This window comes from Carassius carassius, chromosome 17 (assembly GCF_963082965.1).
Source record: "Carassius carassius chromosome 17, fCarCar2.1, whole genome shotgun sequence".
NCBI classification, from domain to species: domain Eukaryota; kingdom Metazoa; phylum Chordata; class Actinopteri; order Cypriniformes; family Cyprinidae; genus Carassius; species Carassius carassius.
In genome coordinates, this window is record NC_081771.1 from 1,162,501 (window position 1) to 1,182,586 (window position 20,086).

Consider the following 20,086-nt stretch of genomic DNA (forward strand, 5'->3'; position numbering starts at 1 on the left):
GGATGTGTTGATGGTCCAGCTGGTGAACACACTCCCTGTCCATCCCGGATGCCCTTTGACCTCCACTGGCCATCCCAGAGACAGCAGCAGCTCCAGGAAGTGTGGTTGTATGTTTGCAGACGACTCCACGTTCCTCAAGATCTGCACACACAAGCTCAGTGTGACTAAAGCTGTAGGAACTTGTGCACTTTCCCAGCGACACTGACGAGGATTCACCTCTTGGCTGCTCTTCTGTCCAGCTTTCATGTAGAAGATAAACACAGTGTCACATGGCCGGGACGGTAACAGGTCCAAGCAGCCCACATCGTCAGAAAACCCCGGTACAGACGAGTCCAGAGCGATGAGATGAGGAGGCAGTCGACTGTTTCCAGGCTCCTGAGAGAACACACACACACACACACACACACACACACACAGCCAGTAAAATTAATATAATTTTTAACACAAATTCAGCTTGATATTGTTTAAATACACTTTTATAATATATATTTTTGTATTTAATTTGACATACTATTGTGCAAAATGTGCATTGCACACTTGCATTCACCTGACAAAACAAACATTTCTCAGGGTAACTTGATGAGGACTGTCAGCAGTTTTTTTTTATAAAATAAAATACAAATAAATTAAATAATAATATAAAATCGCAAATGCTGTGTGATATAGTTTAAAAATATTTTTATAATACATTTAAATATGTATATTAGAACAAATTTATAAATTCTGTACAAAAATAAAGTGATAGTTTATAAATAATAATAAATTAACAAAAACATTATCATATCTCCTCATTTATATAGAAAATGTGTGTTTTATAAATATATATATATATATATATATATATATATATATTGTTTATATATTGTTTAAAAAATTTTATAAAACATTTTTTCATTCAATTATATAAATTATTTTTATTATTAAATTAAAATAAATGTAATTAAAAAATGTTATTATAAAAATACAATAAACAATTTATTATAAAAATACAGTAATAGTATCTAAATAGTAATAAATTAACAAAAAAAAAAAATATCTTATCTCCTCACTTAGGAAATGTGTGTTTTATGAAAAATTAAAAATAAAAAAAAATCTCAAATGGTGTGTGATATTGTTTAAAAATAATCTTATAATAATTTTTTTTACATTTACATAATTGTACACTATTTGTACGCATTTCAAAGTATGTAATTGTAAACAGAATTGACAGCTGGAACTGATGAAAAGGAAGAGCTGAAATGCTGAAAACGTACCTTGAGCGCCTCTAGTGACAGGAAGCCGAAGTGCGACAGGAAGAGGCGGGCCGTCTGGAAGTCTTGAGCAGGAGCTGGAGGTTTACAGTCTGTCAGCGGATCTGGGAAGGGTTTGTTCCTCCAGAAGTCCTCCGTGCAGTGCTCCAGTTTGGTCTCGTAATCGATCTGCTTTCCCATCACGCCTCGCAGCTTCTCGTGCTGCTGCTCCAGCTGAAACACACACACACGCGCACAAGACTTGCTGATAAACACTCATAACTCATACACATTACTGATATGATGGAGAAGAAAGGAAGTCAAACAGTATTAAGATGTTTTAAACAGCCGTTCAGATGTTTGTATTTGCTATGATGATTTGGCATCATGTACTAATATTTAAGTCGAGTTTTATCACCTTGATTTCTATAGTTTAAAAACATCTTCACAGTAATAAACAGGAAAATACTGAATCAATGCTGCATAGTATGAGGAAGTCAATTTCTGTCATTATTATTATTATTATTCAATTTTTTATTAAAGTCTAATTCTGTTAAAGGCTATTTCGGGCTATTTATTTTCAAACATCTGTTTATAATGTAGTGTCAGTGAGATAATACAAATGATTGTTTTTAATATTTTGAATGATTTTGTAATTTATAATCTATATTTATAATATATTAATATTTGAATAAAAGTTTTTTGTAATTCCTATTAGTTTTTTTATATAGCTATATAGCTTTTAATGTATTTTTAATTTCAGTTTTAGCTTCAGTTAATCTAAATGAAAATGTGAAAAGTTAGCTTGACGACATGCTGATGTGAAAATCATTTTTATATAATATTTGTTTTTGCCAGGTTAAGTTTATTTTATTTTAAAGCAATTTTTTTAACAGTTTAGTTTTTTTGTTTGAATTATAATAACCCTAGTTTATACATTTTTTACATTTCAATTAATGTTCTGATTCTTTATTATTGTTAAATATATTAATGTTAATTTGATACATTTTACCTATTTTTTTTACATTTGAATCTGAACTAAAATGATATTTAAAGCATATTTGTAATGTTCTGATTCTTTATTATTGTTTATTTGCACTTTAATCTGTTTAAAACCTTCTGTGTGCTGTTTTATTGTTTTAATGTATATGAATGCGTCTATAAGAAACAAAAGTTACTAAATTGTTAGTAAGAGTGCAGCACTTATTTCTTTAAACTGTGATAAAATCTTCAGTAATTATCATGATGTGAAAACTCAACAGTGTTCACATAGTAATGTCAAGTGTGTTATACTAAAGCTCATATTCTTACCTCTTTATCCACAATGTCATGGAGATCCGGGATGCTCAGGTCGGCTTTCACGAACGGGATCTTATCCACTTCCTCTGGGAACGGCCTGTGCTTGACGTTAAACCGAATCCCTACATCGTTTTTGGGAGCCGGTCGGCTTTCAGGAACAAACACTTGCTGCAGGAAATAAAGAGACCAAGTATAATCACAACACTGCTGATTCTAAACAGTGTCTGACACAATTTTTCACCAAATTTGTGCATTTCGTAGCATTTTTGCTTTTGATATTCATTTGCAAGGTGACGAAGTCTAGTATTACTCTTTAATCAGCAGAAAAACACCACAAATGCATGATTGCTGTCTTAATTTGAGCTCGATCACAATGATTTGTTTCATTTTCACATGCATGACATTATTTGATGCCTTCTGCTGAAAAATATAAACAAAAAACAGAATTCTAAGACAAACGCAGAATTGCACCAAAAATAGAAATAAAAAAGAATTGCAAGATGTAAACTCAGAATTGCTTGAAAAATAGAAAAAAAAACAGAATTGGAATATTTAAACTTAGAATTGCGCGAAAAATAGAAGAAAAAAACAGAATTGGAATATTTAAACTTAGAATTGCGCAAAAAAAAGAAACAAAAAAGAATTGCAAAATATAAACTCAGAATTGCACCAAAAAACAGAATTGGAATATTTAAACTTAGAATTGCGCGAAAAATAGAAGAAAAAAAACTGAATGGGAATATATTTAAACTTAGAATTGCGAGAAAAATAGGAAAAAAACTGAATTGGAATATTTAAACTTAGAATTGCTCGAAAAATTGAAAAAAAAAAAACAGATTTGGAATATTTAAACTTAGAATTGCGAGAAAAAAATAAAAAAACAGACTTGGAATATTTAAACTTAGAATTGCAAGAAAAATAGAAAAAAAACAATGGGAATATTTAAATTTAGAATTGCGCGAAAAATAGAAAAAAAACTGAATGGGAATATATTTAGACTTAGAATTGCGCGAAAAATATAAAAAAACCCAGAATTGTAAGACAAACTCTGAATAAGCTTAGAATTATAAATAAATGCAGAAGAAAATGCAAACATGAGCCTGATATTTTCTGCTTCATCTGTGGGTATTCCACATCTGAACAGACAGAAAATTAAATTTCTAATCTTCTGTTTATGCTTTTGTTTGCCATTAAATTGAGCATTGCAACAGATTTTTCCACTACTTTGCAGTTTATAGCTGAAATGACCCATTTCAAATACTCTGTTGTGTCTTTAAAAGCTGACTGCTTTTTTAAATAAATAAGTCGTTTAGGCCTTCGTTGCAAATCAGCAGAACTGTCAAGATGCAGATCATTCCCAAATACTGCCACATTCTCTCACAGGCCATTTTCACTGCTTCTGATTGGCTACTGAAAGCTCATCTACGTTCTGATTGGTGGTTGAGCTCGCGTCTTACCTTCTGATTGGCTCTTGCTTCTCGAGGCTGATGGAAGAGCTGCATTGTCCACGCGTGTCGACCAGACATGCCTCTGATTAACATGGTGACTGACGGACAGGGGTCTGCTGACACACACACACGGATTAGAAATGGGAGTAGAAATGTAGCAGAGGAGTGAGATGTGAAGCGTGTCGTCTCACTCTGCTCGTTTCCCAGGGGCTGCTCCAGCATGGCCAGGATGACGGAGTTGTCCAGGACGAAGTATCTGAAGTTGCTGTGAGACGTGGAGGTGAGTCGGGAGTATTTGATCAGCGTGTCTTCGTTCAGGAGACTGCAGGGCGACGCAGGACCGCTGGGAGACGGGAACGCTCCCAACACCTGCATTATACTGAAACACACACACACACACTTCAGAGACAGGCTTGGAAGGAGGAGCACACTTCCTGGGATTTACTCAACCACATGTTATCCAAAATGTTCATGTCTTTTTCCCCAGTTGCAAAGAAATTAAGTCTTTTGAGGAAAACATTCCAGGAATTTTCTCCATGTTGTGGATTTCAGTTGTGCCCAAGGATTGAAGGTTAAAAATATAGCTTCGATGCAGTTTTATAGCGCTCTACATGACGAATAAAGATCTTATCTAACCAAACTATCATAATTTTCTTAAAAATATATATATTTATTCATTTTTTAACCGCTCTGCGATGCACGTATTTATTAGGTGATGTTGGAAAGATCCGAAACCAAAAATACTGGATGCATTTGGCTGGAAACCGAAACCGAAAATACTTTTAAATGATTATTTCTTATTTTATTAAATAATATAACCGTACGACTTTTTAAATTTAACTCAAACTTTTTTTTTATGATTTCAAGTCAGTAAAATAACCCAATTTAGTGGGTTTTAAGTAACACAATAAAACCGGACAGAATTTATATTAATATTGGTAACACTTTACAATAAGGTTCATTAGTTAACAAACTAAGAATGCATTTATCAAACATTTACTAATGCATTAATAAAATCAGCAGTAGTGCTTGTGCATTTTGTGCTAGTGCACTTTGAATAAACATGAACTAACAGTCTACAACTATCGTTAACTAACAATATTAATAAATACTGTATTAAATGCATTGGTCATCGTTCGTCGTCTTAGTTAATACATTAACTAATGAAAACCAATTTGTAAAGTGTTACCTTAATATTATATATGAATAAATGGCATTTTCAAGCTGCCTTGTCCACTACATGGAGAAAATTCCTGGAATGTTTTCCTCAAAAGACAAAGGGGCCGAGTAAGTGACCAGGAATTTTTATTCTGGAAGTGGGCTTATCCTTTGAATATCATTGGAGATAATTCAGTGGTGGTTTATGTCGGACGCTCACCAGGATAACGTGGCCTCAGCAGCTTCTTTGACCCTCATTGACGCCGGGTTGTGCTCTTTGTCACCTTTATACTTCACTTCCTGTTCGCCGGATTTGGACTTACTGCCTGAGATCCCGAGCTCGACGATTTCCAGCACCTCGATCAGACAATCCTTAAAGACACAATATTAACGTGTATGATACAAGACTGTGAGCTTTTAAACATATTATACTGTTATAAAACAGTGACAATCTGATTCAAATTCAAGGTGTGTTTTCCAAAAATTATTATTTTTAACATATGCATTAATATATATAAAGCATGCTACTGTTAATAAGTGTGGGGTCAGTAAAATGTTTTTAGTCATTAATGATGCATTAAATTGCTCAAAACTGACATTTACAACGTTACAAAAGATTTCTATTTTAATTAAATGCCGTTCTTGTTAACTTTCTATTCATCTGTGAATCCTGAAAAAATAAAAAGCATCACGATTTCCACAACAATATTGTGCAGCACGACCGTTTTCAACACTGATGATAATCAGAAATGTTTCTTGAGCAGTAAATCATCATATTTTCATGATTTCTGAAGATCATGTGACACTGAAGACTGGAGGAATGATGCTGGAAATACAGCGGAGCATCACAGAAATAAATTACACTTTAACACAGATTCACACAGAAAACAGGTATTCTAAATTGTAATAATATTTCACATTTTTACCGTATTTTGAATCAAATAAATGCAGACTTGCTGAGCAGAAGAGACTTCTTAGAGGCGTGCAAACAAAGTTAAACAAGAAGAGCATGTGACTATCACTGCTGCTCTATTTAATAAGCAAATCAAAAGTGGTATGAAATCATCACAATGTTTCTTGATTTCATTAGTACATCTTGCACGCTTAAGCAGCCTTAGGCTCCTGTATGACATTTGGCTGGAGAAGTGAAATGTGGAAGTTTGAATACAATTGCAAGCTTAGTTTTCAGCTTCACGGATAAGTTTCTTCATTTCCAGACAGTAAAAGAGCTGAAGCGGAGGTACCTTCTCATTGAGCATGTCGGGGTGCTCTGTGAGCCAAACGCACAGGCAGTGGAACGCAGCGAGGATCATGGAGTGCAGATCTCTGGAGTGAAGCGGAGCCGGACGACTGCACTGATACACGATATAACTGCAGACAGAGCTGACGGCGCGCTTACGATCCGACGACTCCACGCTCACCTTCACCTGGACATAAACCAACAAACAAACATGCATTTTAACTAGTTTATACACTACAAAAAATTGGTCCAAAATGTGAATAATTAAAATGTTTTCAATGTCTCATACAAACCAAGGCTGCATTTATTCAAACAACAAATGCAGTAAAATAGTAAAATATTATTACCATTAAAAAATGCTGTTTCCTGTGTGAATATCTGTTCAAATGTAATTTATTTATGTGATGCGCCGCTGAATTTTCAGTCTTCAGTGTCAGGTGATCTTCAGAAATCATTCAAGTATTCTGATTCACTGCTTAAGAAACATTATTATTATTATCACTGTTGAAAACAGTCGTGCTGCACGATACTTTTGTGGAAACCGTCATGCATTCTATTTTTCAAGGATTCACAGATTAATAGAAAGTTAAAAAAAGAACAGCATTTAGAAATAAGGAATCGAAATCTTTAGTAACATTAAAAAAGCTTTTACTGTCACTTTTGAGCATTTTTGTTTCTTTGAAGTCTTACCGACCCCAAACTTTTAAATGGCAGTGTATCACGATTTCCAAAATACATAAAGCAGCAGAAAGGTTTTCAACATTGATAATAATCAGAAAGCAGTAAATCAGAATATTAGAATGATTTCTGAAGATCATGTGACACTGAAGACTGGACGAGTGATGCTGAAAATACACTGAAATAAATTACATTTTTAAATATATTCAGTTTTTTTAACTGTAATAACATTTCACAATTTTTGTATAATGTATAAAATGGTAAAAAAACGGATCCACTGGCTATAAACATATATGAAATCTAAATGCAAACCTTGGCGAGGCCGGCCAGCAGCTCGAGGGCGGCCAGCGAGATGCTCATGTCAGGTCTCCACTGAGAGTTGAGTCTCTGGGTGAGCAGGTGGATGCTGCGGATCAGAAGCCCGGCCGCTGTGTCTGTGTGGAGAGCTGGGATATAACACACAGCACGCCACAGACAGCGGGTTAGTAACACACACACACACACACACACCAGACGCAAGCCAGGCACAGATGCAGTCGAGACCCATACACATAAACACAGACGAGCACAAGAATGCATCATCGCTCGCTAGTCACAGACACTGATGATCGAGTCCAGCCAAATCATAATAACAAGCTGCATCATGACATCATGCTTTGGAAGCATTCATTATACAGAACACAAAATGGTTAAAGACATTCACGTGCAGTTTTTAAAATGTGCCGGTGATGAGAAATCATTGCATTGCATATTAGACACAATGTTATTGTTATTGGTCTGCTTTGTGCTGTGCCTTTATCTCGCTGTACAGCACACCGGTTTGTGTTTAATGGTGCTATATAAATAAAATGCACCATCAGCATGTTTGACAAACACCATGCTACTTCGACAAACATGCATGAGATTATATTTCTCGGATGCACTTTATGACCGCTTTAAAAAAAATTACAGAAATCTGTGCATCTTCATTTTTTGGGTGACACTTCGGAGTCAAAAGTGAGCAAAACATTAAAATGCAAGCTTATTTGTTTTTGTACAATAATATTTTTCTATTACATATTAGACTTTTTTGGAGATTTTATGATACTATGCAATATTTATAAAATCATTTATGAGATTATTATTTTTTGACCCTTTAACATATAATCATTTCTATGTTTTTTTTGTGTTCACATATCTAATGCAACAAAAGTCTCAAATTAAGCAAAAAAGCAATAAAAAGACAAAAAAAATTTTTTTTTACATTTACAAATTCAGTATTAATTTTTTAAGTCAGTTCCAAAAAAAGGGATTGTTTACATACTGTCTAGTTTATGATACGTTTAAGTGTGTTTTATGATATTGCATGCTTTCACTGAGCATGAATGTTCTCCAGAATGTCTTGATATGGTAAACGTGAATTAATCTTGGCATTACTGGTATAAATTAATGGGTGAAATCTTAATAAGAATTTACATTTATGCATGTAGCAGATGCTTTTATGCGATGTGACTCACAAAAGCAATTCCTCAAAGTTAGCTTTAATGCATCGGTCAGTTGTGCACAGTGTCCCTCTGGGCTTACCGTAGTCCCTCATCAGGGCCTGAGCGGGGCGTTCACTGTCTGGAGTCGTAGCCTCAGAGCTGCCTGCGCTAGCGTTGCTGATGCCGCTGTTATTACGACTGTGGCTCTTATCCAGAGAATGGCTTCCGTCCACGCTGCCCTACACAGAGAAGAGACACAATGGCTTTTTTAACAACTCTTCATCTGCAGAGCTCCTTGTTGCCACTTCAAATCTACTTCATGAGTTCATGAATTAATAGAAAATCATACAACTTCATCTTGAACACCAACAGACTCCAACAGAGCTGAATCCTGGACGATATTCAGCATTGCCGCTGTAAAAAAAACAGACACACATGCTATTATTATTGATACTTATCATTATTAAAAGTAATCAACAACTCACATACTGTTTTTATGGCTTATTGCTTCTATTAGAATAATAAAAATGACAATAAAAATATTTTTAAATATTACATGATATGGTTAATAGGATTAATTAGCTTTTACTAAAATATTATAACAACAACAACAATAATAATATGGTTATTATTACTATTTCTAAATAATAATATAAAATAATGGTGCAATTAACTTTTATAAAATAATATAAGATTTTTTTTACATCATTATTATAATTAAACATTAATATAATTCATATAGAAATTTAATAATAATAACAATATTATTATTATAACTATTTTGTATCTTAAAATAATAATAATAATAATAATATAAATTGGTATAATTAACTTTCATAAAATAATGCAGAATAATCATCACTTTTAAAATGTAATAATAATTTGTATTTTACATTTATAATCTAATATAAAATATTTAAATAGTTAATTCGTTTTTTTATAATTTAACAATAATAATAACAACAATATTAATTATTAATCTTTTTGAATATAACATTTTAAAATATTAATTAGCTTTTAAAAAATATTGTAACCACGACAATAATAATAATATTATTATTACTATTGTGTTATATTCTAATATAATAATATAAAATATTATTATATATATATATATATATATTTAGCTTTTATAAAATAATTTATTAATAATAATAAACAACAAAAATAATGATAATACTGGAATATAACACAAAAATATTAAAACTGTTAATTAGCTAAACTAATGGCTGGTAGACATTGTGTTTATCAGTTATCAAGGTTTTGAACAAGGCTCATCCAATCAGGTTTTAGACAGCTGTACCTAGAATCATCTGTGTATTGATCGAGTCGGTCTCTGTTTGCAGGGCGCCAATCAAAATATTGACCAATCGCAGCTTCAGGGAGAGGAAGGTGACCGCCTTGTCATGAAGAGAGCCGTCATCATTGCTGAATTTCCCCTCCAACAGAACCTGCACATGCAATTAGAAAACCACAGCCAATTAAACTCATTTTTATCTCAAGTTACGGAGTAAATGACTATATGCTGATGCCTTTTTTTCACCTCTGATTTGACGTTGCCAAAGTGGTGAGGAAGAGGAATCATGGACAGCAGGATATGGATGGAAGCTCTTCTCAGCTCGGTGGGGTTCACATACGACTTAAACTTAGACAACTCTCTGTTGGAGCAGAAGAAACATGCATTAAACACATCGCGTGGAGTCATATCACTCAGAAATCAGAAGTCACTGCTCACCGATCCGGTAGGATGGTCTCCAGCGCAGATATGAAGTAAGGAACCACAACATTGATCCCTTTGAGATCGGAGCAGAACAGAGCTGAAGAGTTGAGGATGATGCTGGCTAAGACCGGCCTGCAGACGAAGTCTGATATCTGAAGACCCTGGATGAGGACCATGTAGAACCTGCCAGAACAGAACATCAGATACACTAGCGCTCAAATGCTATTTACTTACTTGTACGCTTCCAAAGGTATTTAAAAACTACATAATAAAATTGTAAAATATTATAATAATTTAAAATAACCATTTTCTATGTGAATCTCTGTTAAACTGTAATTTATTTCTGTGATGCGCTGCTGAATTTCCAGCACTGCCTTCAGTGTCACATGATCTACAGAAATCATTCTAATATACCGTTTTGCTGCTCATTACAAGCAATTATTACTGGTGCACAATTATTAATAATGGTTCTTACTACTGTCAATGTTAAACAGTTGTGCTGCTTCATATTTCTGAGCAAACTGATATTTAATATCAGAATGTTTAAAAGAACAGCATTTTTATACTGATAACTGTTCAATTCTGCATATTATATTTACATGTATAACTATAAGTTCAAATGCATAATAATATTTAAAGGGTTGTTTTCCATGCGCTTTGATGAATTACACTTTCTAAAGGTGAATATCCAGTTATCTTAATGTATTATAACAATGGTTTTTCATGAGATCGTGCATTGCTTTATAAAGTGCATTACAAGCCATATTTAATGCATTAAAACTTTATGATGTCCTTGCTGAATAAAAGTATTCATTTCTTTCAAATAAATGCAGCCTTGGTGAGCTTCGTTCAAAAGCTTGTAGTGATTGAGGAGGGAACCGCTGGTGATTACCTGGACAGGTACACTGGAAGTATGTCTTCTCCGGTCTTCTTACTGCAGAAGATCCTGCACAGTGTCCCACACGCTTCGGCTCGACCCGACTCGTAGTTATCAGGAAACTCATTGGCGTCGAACATGGGGTTGGACACCATGGTGTCCGTGGACATCTGAGAGCCTTTACGTCTCAGTTCAACTCCAGCTTGAGTCGCCAGGGCTGAGAGAGAGAGAGAGAGAGACACAAGAGCAAACACTCAGAGACGCTTTACATGCAAACCGCAGGAGAACATGACAGGGAAAACCGACAAAGAGATCTTCAGACAGACACAGCAGGAAAAAACTTTGAATCATCTGAATCTGCTGAAAACAACACATCTGCTACATAAATACTGTATATCTGAATCGATTCCTGGACTGATTTTCTTAAAATGCATATGACATTGAGAGAAATAAAAATGTTGGACATTTGAATAAATTGCATGTTCATTTTTTTTTAATTTGGAATAATTTAGATTTTTTTTTTTATAATTAAGCCTCTTATGCTCACCAATATAAGAGCTATTTGATTCAAAATACAGTAAAAATATGAAATATTATTATAATTTAAAATAACTGTTTTCTATGTGAATATCTGTTAAAATATAATTTATTTCTGTGATGCGCTGCTGAATTTTCAGCGTCATTACTCCAGTCTTCAGTGTCACGTGATCTTCAGAAATGTTGTTTTGCTGCTTAAATATATTTTTAAAAACGTAATTATTCCAGTGAAATCTATGAAAGTGAAAAAGTCACTAGGTTTAACCGTTATTATTCATCATTTGTAGCTATAAATATTCCCGTTAGAGAAGATTTATCCTTCCACAAGAGTTAATTACATGTGTTTGACAGGAGGACATCTGCATAATTTGGTTTGCGGTAGGAAGCGAGGGCTAATCTAATGGCTCTTTTGCTTCAGCAGCACATCTGTATCTATTTAGAGGAAACGATCTTGTTCAGATCACGCAAAATTTCATCGCAGTGCCATAAAGTTGGCATCTCCTGGTCAGTCTCCCTGTTTTCAGAGCATCTCAGTTGGATTTCATGACAGACAAACGTTGATTAAAGGCCAATTTATAAAGTCCAGCATCCTAAATTAAGACAATAAGGCAGAATATGGCTGAAACGAACTGCACCGACATCCACGACATGCAGAAACGTCCATACAAAAACATAAAAGGAACCAATGAAAACTGAGCAAATTAATCAAACGTTAACGTAAAACAAAAGCGGTCAAATAAACGCCAGGGGAAACTCTTGGAGAAGATCAGTTAGTAGAGGTCCTTCAGGAGAGGGTTTAATGATGGTGGGTAAGTTGAATCAAGGAGAAGGATCAATCGCAACAAACACTCGGGTCAACTCAGGATCCTGAACATTTGTTGGCGTTGAGCCAATGAGATTTGGGAAGCAGTCAAAACACTCCCCGGACCTTAAACTCAAGCATTTAATGCGGAAGTCTCTTGCCCCAAGAAAACAAGTACTGCAACAATGGACGAGTGACAGTGTCAACCAAAGAAAACCAAAAAGACTGAAGCTAACAAACTGAAATGAACCAAAGAACTGCAACTGGTAAAGCTTGTGCTCCTACTTACAAGATTTATAAGAAAGAAGAATTTGGAAAAATGTTGCTGCAAGACAACAGAGATAAAATGGAAACAAATCAAAGAACAGCAGTAGTAGAGTAACGTTTCGTTCTGCTTTGTGCTTTTAAAGACCCATTAGTTTCAGTTTCCCATCATGCAAAAATTAAAACTGAACAAAAACAATGCAAGTAATGAAAAGATATGCGCAACGCTATTAACAACTCCACAGAATGATTTCAATCCATTCACTGCATAAAGAATAACACTAGATTAATGACACACATTCTCAATGTTAGAAAGCATAAATATACTTTTACTTCACATACATGTAACTGTTCATCAAAAAAAATAACTTTTGCTGAAAGCATTGCATCACTTGCTCACAGAGTGAATGGGTGCCGTCAGAATGAGAGTCCAAAAAAAAGAACGTCAAGTGAAGCCAAAAGCTGCGTGTTTGTAAGAAACAAATCCATCATTTACACATCTTTAACTTCAAACCACTGCTTCTGGCTAAAACATTAGCCCATAATCTATAATATCCATAATATCCTGTCGTCTCTCACATAAAAATCCAGCCACATATTTGTTTAGAGAGTTTTAAACGCTGTTTAATCTGTGCAGATTTCTCTCCTGATTCAGACCAGAACACTTTCTCACTGGAGGAAGTGTTATTATGGATTATAGTTTGAAGTTAAAAACGTCTTAATGATGGATTTGTTTCAGTTTTTGACAGACTGGAGTGGTGCGGATTATTGTGATTTGTTTGGACTCTCATTCTGACGGCACCCATTCACTGCAGAGCATCGATTGATGAGACACGGATGCAATGCTACATTTCTCCAAACCTGATGAAGAAACAAACTCATCCTAATCTTGGATGACCTGAAGGTGAGCACATTTTAAGCAAATATTATATTTTTGGGTGAACTTTTCCTTTAATTCAAGTGCTTGCACCAGTTTCAAAATCCACTGACAAATTTATAAATACACAGTGCGTGTTTGTCAGTTTTCAGAAAGTGAATTTTGACTTGTATAAAACACTGAACTTAAGCAATTCTCATCTGATAAACATTTATGCATTTGGGAGACACTTTAAATCCAAAACGACTTATATTGCATTACTATATTAATTTCTAGGAATTGAACCCATGACGTGTTGTTTGTGTTTGATCTACAGGAATACAATGTCATTAAACTGAATTAAAAATGCAATTTAGGGTCTCTACGTGTTGCAAATCAGGTCAGGATGTTCATGTACGAATATTAAAATACAGAGGTTTGCAAGATCTCAAAATGCAGACTGATTTTTCCCCACAGCATCTACACTAGTGTAACAACACTGGAGACGAACACTGAATGTGGTACAATCTTGCAGGTAGGAATATTTTATGAAAGAAAAGGAAAAACAGCCTCAACAGGTAAAATAAGTAGAGAAATTAAAACCAAATAAAAACAGGGTGACTGGTATTGATTATAACACGTATCACGGTCTTACCGGTCATGCTGCTGTCTCTGCTCAGGCCGGAGTGGAGTTTACAGTGGACCAGCGCAGCGTCAAACAGCCACTGGCCAAACAGATTGAGCACGCTGTTGACCTTCGGACGGGTCGGAGCTGGAAGCGGACGCGGCTCAGAGCTCGTCTGGTTTGGGCTGGAGAGAGGGGATGTGGATGACGGCTGGTGAGACACTTTGGTTTGACCAGTCTATGGAGTGGAGAGTAAAGTACACAGGCTTTTAGAAGTCAACGATGAACAATGTAAATTAATGTGAAACAGAATAATAAACCAAAATACAGCTGCAAGCAGCGATTATCAGGGTTCAAGCACATGTGTGACCCTGGATCACAAAAACCAATCGTAAGGGTCACTTTGTTGAAATTGAGATTTATACATCATCTGAAAACTGAATAAATCAGCTTTCCATTGATGTTTGGTTTGTTCGGAGGACAATATTTGTCTGAGATACAACTATTTGAAAATCTGGAATCTGAGGGAGCAAAAAAATCTAAATATTGAGGAAATCATCTTTAAAGTTGTTCAAATGAAGTTCTTAGCAATGCATATTACTAATGAAAAATTAAGTTTTGATATATTTAAGGTAGCAAATGTACAAAATCTCTTCATGGAACATGATGTTCACTTAATATCCCAATGTTTTTTGGTATAAAAGAAAAACTGATAATTTTGACCCATACAATGTATTGTTGTCTATTGTTGCAAATATACCCCAGAGACTAGAGACTGCTGTGTGCTCCAGGGTCACATATGTAAAAAGACATTATGCATTTTTTTTTAGCAAGCCTGTAACAACCCAAATCAGTGTTTGAAAAAAGCTGTTTTGGCAAATCCATGTAATTTACCATAGAAATATGACGATTTTTAGCTTTTATGACATTGTTGCACCACCTTTGCTCGGATTGGAGGAGGTCGCAAATAAATAATGTCAAATACTTAAAAAGCTATTTGATCGCCAGCAGTGGTCCAACAGGCAAAGTTGTTCAGAATGAGGAGATCGAAGATCTTGAACAAATGTAAAAAAAATTTGCAATATGAGGTCATTTACCATAGAAATATAGTGTTTTAGTAAGCCATTTTAACTGTTACAGCGCCACCTATGGTCCGATCTCTGTGAAACTTTGCATGCTTGTTTAGAATCATCTGTCACATGTGCTTAGGACTTATAGGCTTTTGGAAATATTTGGACACACCCCTTTTCTACGACCCTGTTATAGCTCCCTGAAGGGTAAAGTAAAAATTTTCGATCTTAATTGTACAGCAGTGTTTTTTTCCTTAAACCAAAGAACAGTTTGCAAAAGTAGGTTTTTTTTACAACTTCTCAATCATTTAACAATGCAGATTTGATTGACAGCAGTGTTTCTAGAGGCAAAGTTGTTTGGAAATAGGAGTTCTATCAAATGATATGAATATTGTATATGTGTGATTTTGCCTCCCAGAGCTTTAGGGCCATGGACACTATTCGGTCTTCCTGATCAGTTTTAGGTGGAGATCACTAATCCTTGGCCATTCTAACAATTACAAAAGGGTTTCAGAGTTCTGCTCTTGAATCCCTAAAAAGAAAAAGGCAGGTCAAAGAGCTTCTGTTTTTTATGTTTGTACCGTTGAGGTTTTGCTGGCTGTCTTGACAACAGCGGCGGTGCGATGCCTGCGGTTGTGAGGGGGTGTAGTGTTGGTTGTCGTTGAGGGCGTCGGCATACTGACTCGATTGACAGGTGTGGGCGGAGCACTGTCTGCCCGGGGGCGGGAAATACCTGAGAGACAAACAAAGAGGAGGAGAAGCAAGAAAACCAAAGAATTAAAACCAATGACACATCAGAGACCACAACTGGACTCGTATATAGCCATAAACCACCGGCCAACATGCCTAAATTTTATTTAATTGCAGGACAATATCTCAGCAGATCCATTTCAGCCCTAAAATTTTAGAAAATGCTAAATGAAAGAGGCTTTTCAGATGTTGCGACATCAGACCATCAAATGTCAGATGCTTCTTGGATTTTGCCATTTCAGCATCATCAGCAAGGCCAAACAATTCAGCGCAGAGAAACACAATCACTAAACAAAAACACAAATCTTGATAAAGGCTGCATAATAGATATTCTGAACCCTGAGCACTTTGTAAAATGAACATGTAGATCCATGATGCTTCATGGCGAGTACTAATTGGGTCAGTAGTGCAAGATTGACCAACTTTAGATTTAAGAATCCTTATTCTTATTCCTTATTCTACCTTATTCAGAACCAAAAAATTTAATTCATCATCATTTACACTCACTCATGTTGTTCAAAACCTGTATGACTTTCTTTCAGTGGAGCACCATTAAGTTTTCATTTCAAAAATCGAATGCCATTGGCTCTCACAAGCGCAGAAGAAAAAATGCCAACAAATAACACTTTTAATACAGCGCACAAATACATGGACCAACTTCTTCAAAGCTTTATTTCCTGATCACTGTCTGCTTTTACAGTATGTAAAAGAGCAAGAGTAAACCTTCTGCTAAACATCTCCTTTTGTGCTCCACTGAAAAAAAAAAACGTCAAATGGGTTTGAACCGTCAAAATGGTGAGTAAATGATTTTCATTATTGGGTGAATTGTTCCTTTAATCCACACAATAATCTTGAATGCAAACACAGATGTCCCTTGCATTATGAGCCTTCATTTCACTAATTTCTTACAGATTGAGAAATGAACTAAAATGAACAATAATGTTATATAACTAGATTTTTCTGTAACTATAAAGTATTGTGTGTTAAGTTCTCATTTAATTAATTAATTGGTTAATAATAATAATAATGCATTTGATTTAAGGTGTCCATTAAAACACTCAAGGACACTGCACAGTTGAATGATAATAAAGTAGAAGACAACAGATCAATAAACCAACAACTGTTTAATAATTAAGATTCGTTCATGACTGAGTTTGGCTAATAATGCGAGGGGAACCCATTCGCAGCATTTCAAAACTCTTCAGAGATGCAATGAAAGACCCCTGCATTTCGATTAGTTATTAGCCTGAAACCTCAGTGGACATACTGATTGGCTGGCAAAGGAAACCCTCTTAACATCCTATGTTCCAGAAAGCTCCACAGACATTTAAACCAAGAGAGTTTATTGATTGTTGCCTGTAAGTGGAAAGATGATATTAACGACCCCATATTAAAGAAACATGAAGTTGGAGCAGGACAACAAAGGCCTAGTCGCTTGTTTTCAAATATGCAATAGCCTTTAGTTTGTCAAAATAACACTGACTGATTGTGACTCAAATTAAATAAATGACATCCACTTCCTACAGCACTGTAGATGGCTGAGAAATTAAGTGCACACTGAAAATCTGTGATTAACAGATGATATTGATAATGCAGGGGGAAAGGTCATTTTCTTTAAAGAAGGAATTTAATTGGACAAAAAAAAAAAAATTATATATGTATATAGATTTTTTTTTTTTTTTTTTATGAAACAGATTTTTACATTTTACATTTAATCCTTTAGGAAACACTTTTGGCCATAGAGACTTAAACATTAGGGAAAATACAAAGAATTATAAATGATAAATAAATAAAATTAAACATTTTTATAAAGAATTACATTGTTAATTTAATTTTTTATTAAATTAATTTGTGGCATAATCTAGAATTAAATAATCTCAAAGCTACACATTTTAATTTCACGAGGTCTTTTAAATGCCAATTTGATTTGGTTTCTAAACAAAGGACATCTGGAACAGAGGCAGACTGGATGTTAACCAATAAGTATGTTCACAGTCATTCTGGCCAATGATTTACTCTTGTACGAGAGCAAAAACAAGGCAATTAACAAGATGATTAATTTCCACAACACAGGAATTTTAGACTTAAAAGTGCTTGTGTATGAACCAAACACCTTTCCAAAATCTTCAATCCTCATCAAACTCCCTCTTGATTAGTCAGAGGCGCATTATCAAATACCAAAAGATGGGAGTCTGTCTCGAAAAATTGTTCCGCGAGACAGCAACACCTGGGAAAAAAACGGGATTACACAGCAACCTCAAAAAGGAAGAATCACAACATCCATTATTTCAGAAACTCCAACTAGGAAATGATTTTTAGTTCTGTCCCTAATCAGGATGGGCCAGTTTCCTCCAGAATCAGGTTCAGCCCACTGTTAGTCCCTAACTGATTGGGTTTGGACAGGTTTAGTGTACCTATAGAGGGAAGACTGGCTCAAATATTGCTCCTAGACACTGTGACCCCTGAGGAAACACAAAACAAGACCTCTGTTGAAATGTTAGAAATTGATACGGCCAGAACAAGTCAGGCTACTGTGAATAACCCACTCAGCATGTGCAGTTATGATTAAAAACGATCACACCTAACTAAACACACATTTTGCTCGCTATATTCATTCTCAGGACAAATTTTGACGAAATATTCACTTAAAAACAATAACTAATTGCTGCATTCAACAGCAGATAGAACTGTCTGTATGAACAAATTAATTAAATTATTTAAATGACATTTTCTGCTCAGTTTAAATTCTGATTCTAAACACCGGAATGAAGTAACAGCCACAACATAGTTTATAGACTGACTTGATACCCTTTTTCCAGCGAAATGATGCTAATGCTTAATAATAATGGAAAACATATCAAATAGAAATTGAAAAAAGGATTTTAATCTTAGTTTTGCAGCAACTTTATGAACACAAACTGGCTTGATGTAACAATTAGAGGATTCTTTATTATTATTATTATTTTTTTTGCATTTATTTGATATAAAAAAAGGTAAAAATGTGAACACAATTTTACAATTTAAACCAGCTGTTTTCTGTGTGAATCTGTGTTAAAATGTAATTTATTTCTGTGATGCTCCGCTGTATTTCCAGCATCATTCCTCCAGTCTTCAGTGTCACATGATCTTCAGAAATCAGAATAATATGATGATTTACTGCTCGAGAAACATTTCTGATTATTATTGTTGCTTCTTATTTATGTTAATTATTCCAAACTTTTGACTAGTAGCATATTATGTAACAAATAAAATTCATAGCAGTCACAAGTGATATATTTGTAAATGAAATAATTTCAGATGAACTGCGAAAATAGAATAATGTTGAGTAGGAGTTCATCAAATTAACGTGAATCAAGCAACATTATGTTCAAAGCCGATGTTCACACATAAAGTCATGGCCAAAAGTTTTGAGAATTACATAAATATTAGTTTTCAAAAAGTTTGCTGCTAAACTGCTTTTAGATCTTTGTTTCAGTTGTTTCTGTGATGTACTGAAATATAATTACAAGCACTTCATACGTTTCAAAGGCTTTTATCGACAATTACATGACATTTATGCAAAGAGTCAGTATTTGCAGTGTTGGCCCTTCTTTTTCAGGACCTCTGCAATTTGACTGGGCATGCTCTCAATCAACTTCTTGGCCAAATCCTGACTGATAGCAACCCATTCTTTCATAATCACTTCTTGGAGTTTGTCAGAATTAGTGGGTTTTTGTTTGTCCACCCGCCTCTTGAGGATTGACCACAAGTTCTCAATGGGATTAAGATCTGGGGAGTTTCCAGGCCATGGACCCAAAATTTCAACATTCTGGTCCCCGAGCCACTTAGTTATCACTTTTGCCTTATGGCATGGTGCTCCATCGTGCTGGAAAATGCATTGTTCTTCACCAAACTGTTGTTGGATTGTTGGAAGAAGTTGCTGTTGGAGGGTGTTTTGGTACCATTCTTTATTCATGGCTGTGTTTTTGGGCAGAATTGTGAGTGAGCCCACTCCCTTGGATGGGAAGCAACCCCACACATGAATGGTGTCAGGATGCTTTACTGTTGGCATGACACAGGACTGATGGTAG

At 34.9% G+C, this 20,086-nt stretch overlaps 1 protein-coding gene across 2 annotated transcripts in view; it reads right to left on the reverse strand.

Moving 5' to 3' along the window:
• The window catches only part of LOC132160705 (ral GTPase-activating protein subunit beta-like), a 41,643-nt gene that overhangs the window by 3,891 nt on the left and 17,666 nt on the right, over positions 1–20,086 (reverse strand). Inside the window, exons 8-24 of one of the 2 annotated variants that reach the window (XM_059570359.1) lie at positions 15,848–15,999; positions 14,227–14,434; positions 11,128–11,329; positions 10,251–10,418; positions 10,059–10,173; positions 9,819–9,966; positions 8,865–8,929; positions 8,616–8,754; positions 7,365–7,486; positions 6,379–6,561; positions 5,355–5,506; positions 4,168–4,355; positions 3,986–4,089; positions 2,541–2,696; positions 1,254–1,463; positions 217–375; positions 1–141 (exon numbers count right to left, since the gene is read on the reverse strand). The exon at positions 1–141 is cut by the window's left edge and continues 19 nt beyond it. In XM_059570359.1, the coding sequence (XP_059426342.1) occupies positions 1–141; positions 217–375; positions 1,254–1,463; positions 2,541–2,696; positions 3,986–4,089; positions 4,168–4,355; positions 5,355–5,506; positions 6,379–6,561; positions 7,365–7,486; positions 8,616–8,754; positions 8,865–8,929; positions 9,819–9,966; positions 10,059–10,173; positions 10,251–10,418; positions 11,128–11,329; positions 14,227–14,434; positions 15,848–15,999 (2,612 nt within the window). Of the gene's footprint in view, positions 142–216; positions 376–1,253; positions 1,464–2,540; positions 2,697–3,985; positions 4,090–4,167; positions 4,356–5,354; positions 5,507–6,378; positions 6,562–7,364; positions 7,499–8,615; positions 8,755–8,864; positions 8,930–9,818; positions 9,967–10,058; positions 10,174–10,250; positions 10,419–11,127; positions 11,330–14,226; positions 14,435–15,847; positions 16,000–20,086 lie in introns of both variants that reach the window. The other variant, XM_059570358.1, reaches the window with a different exon arrangement.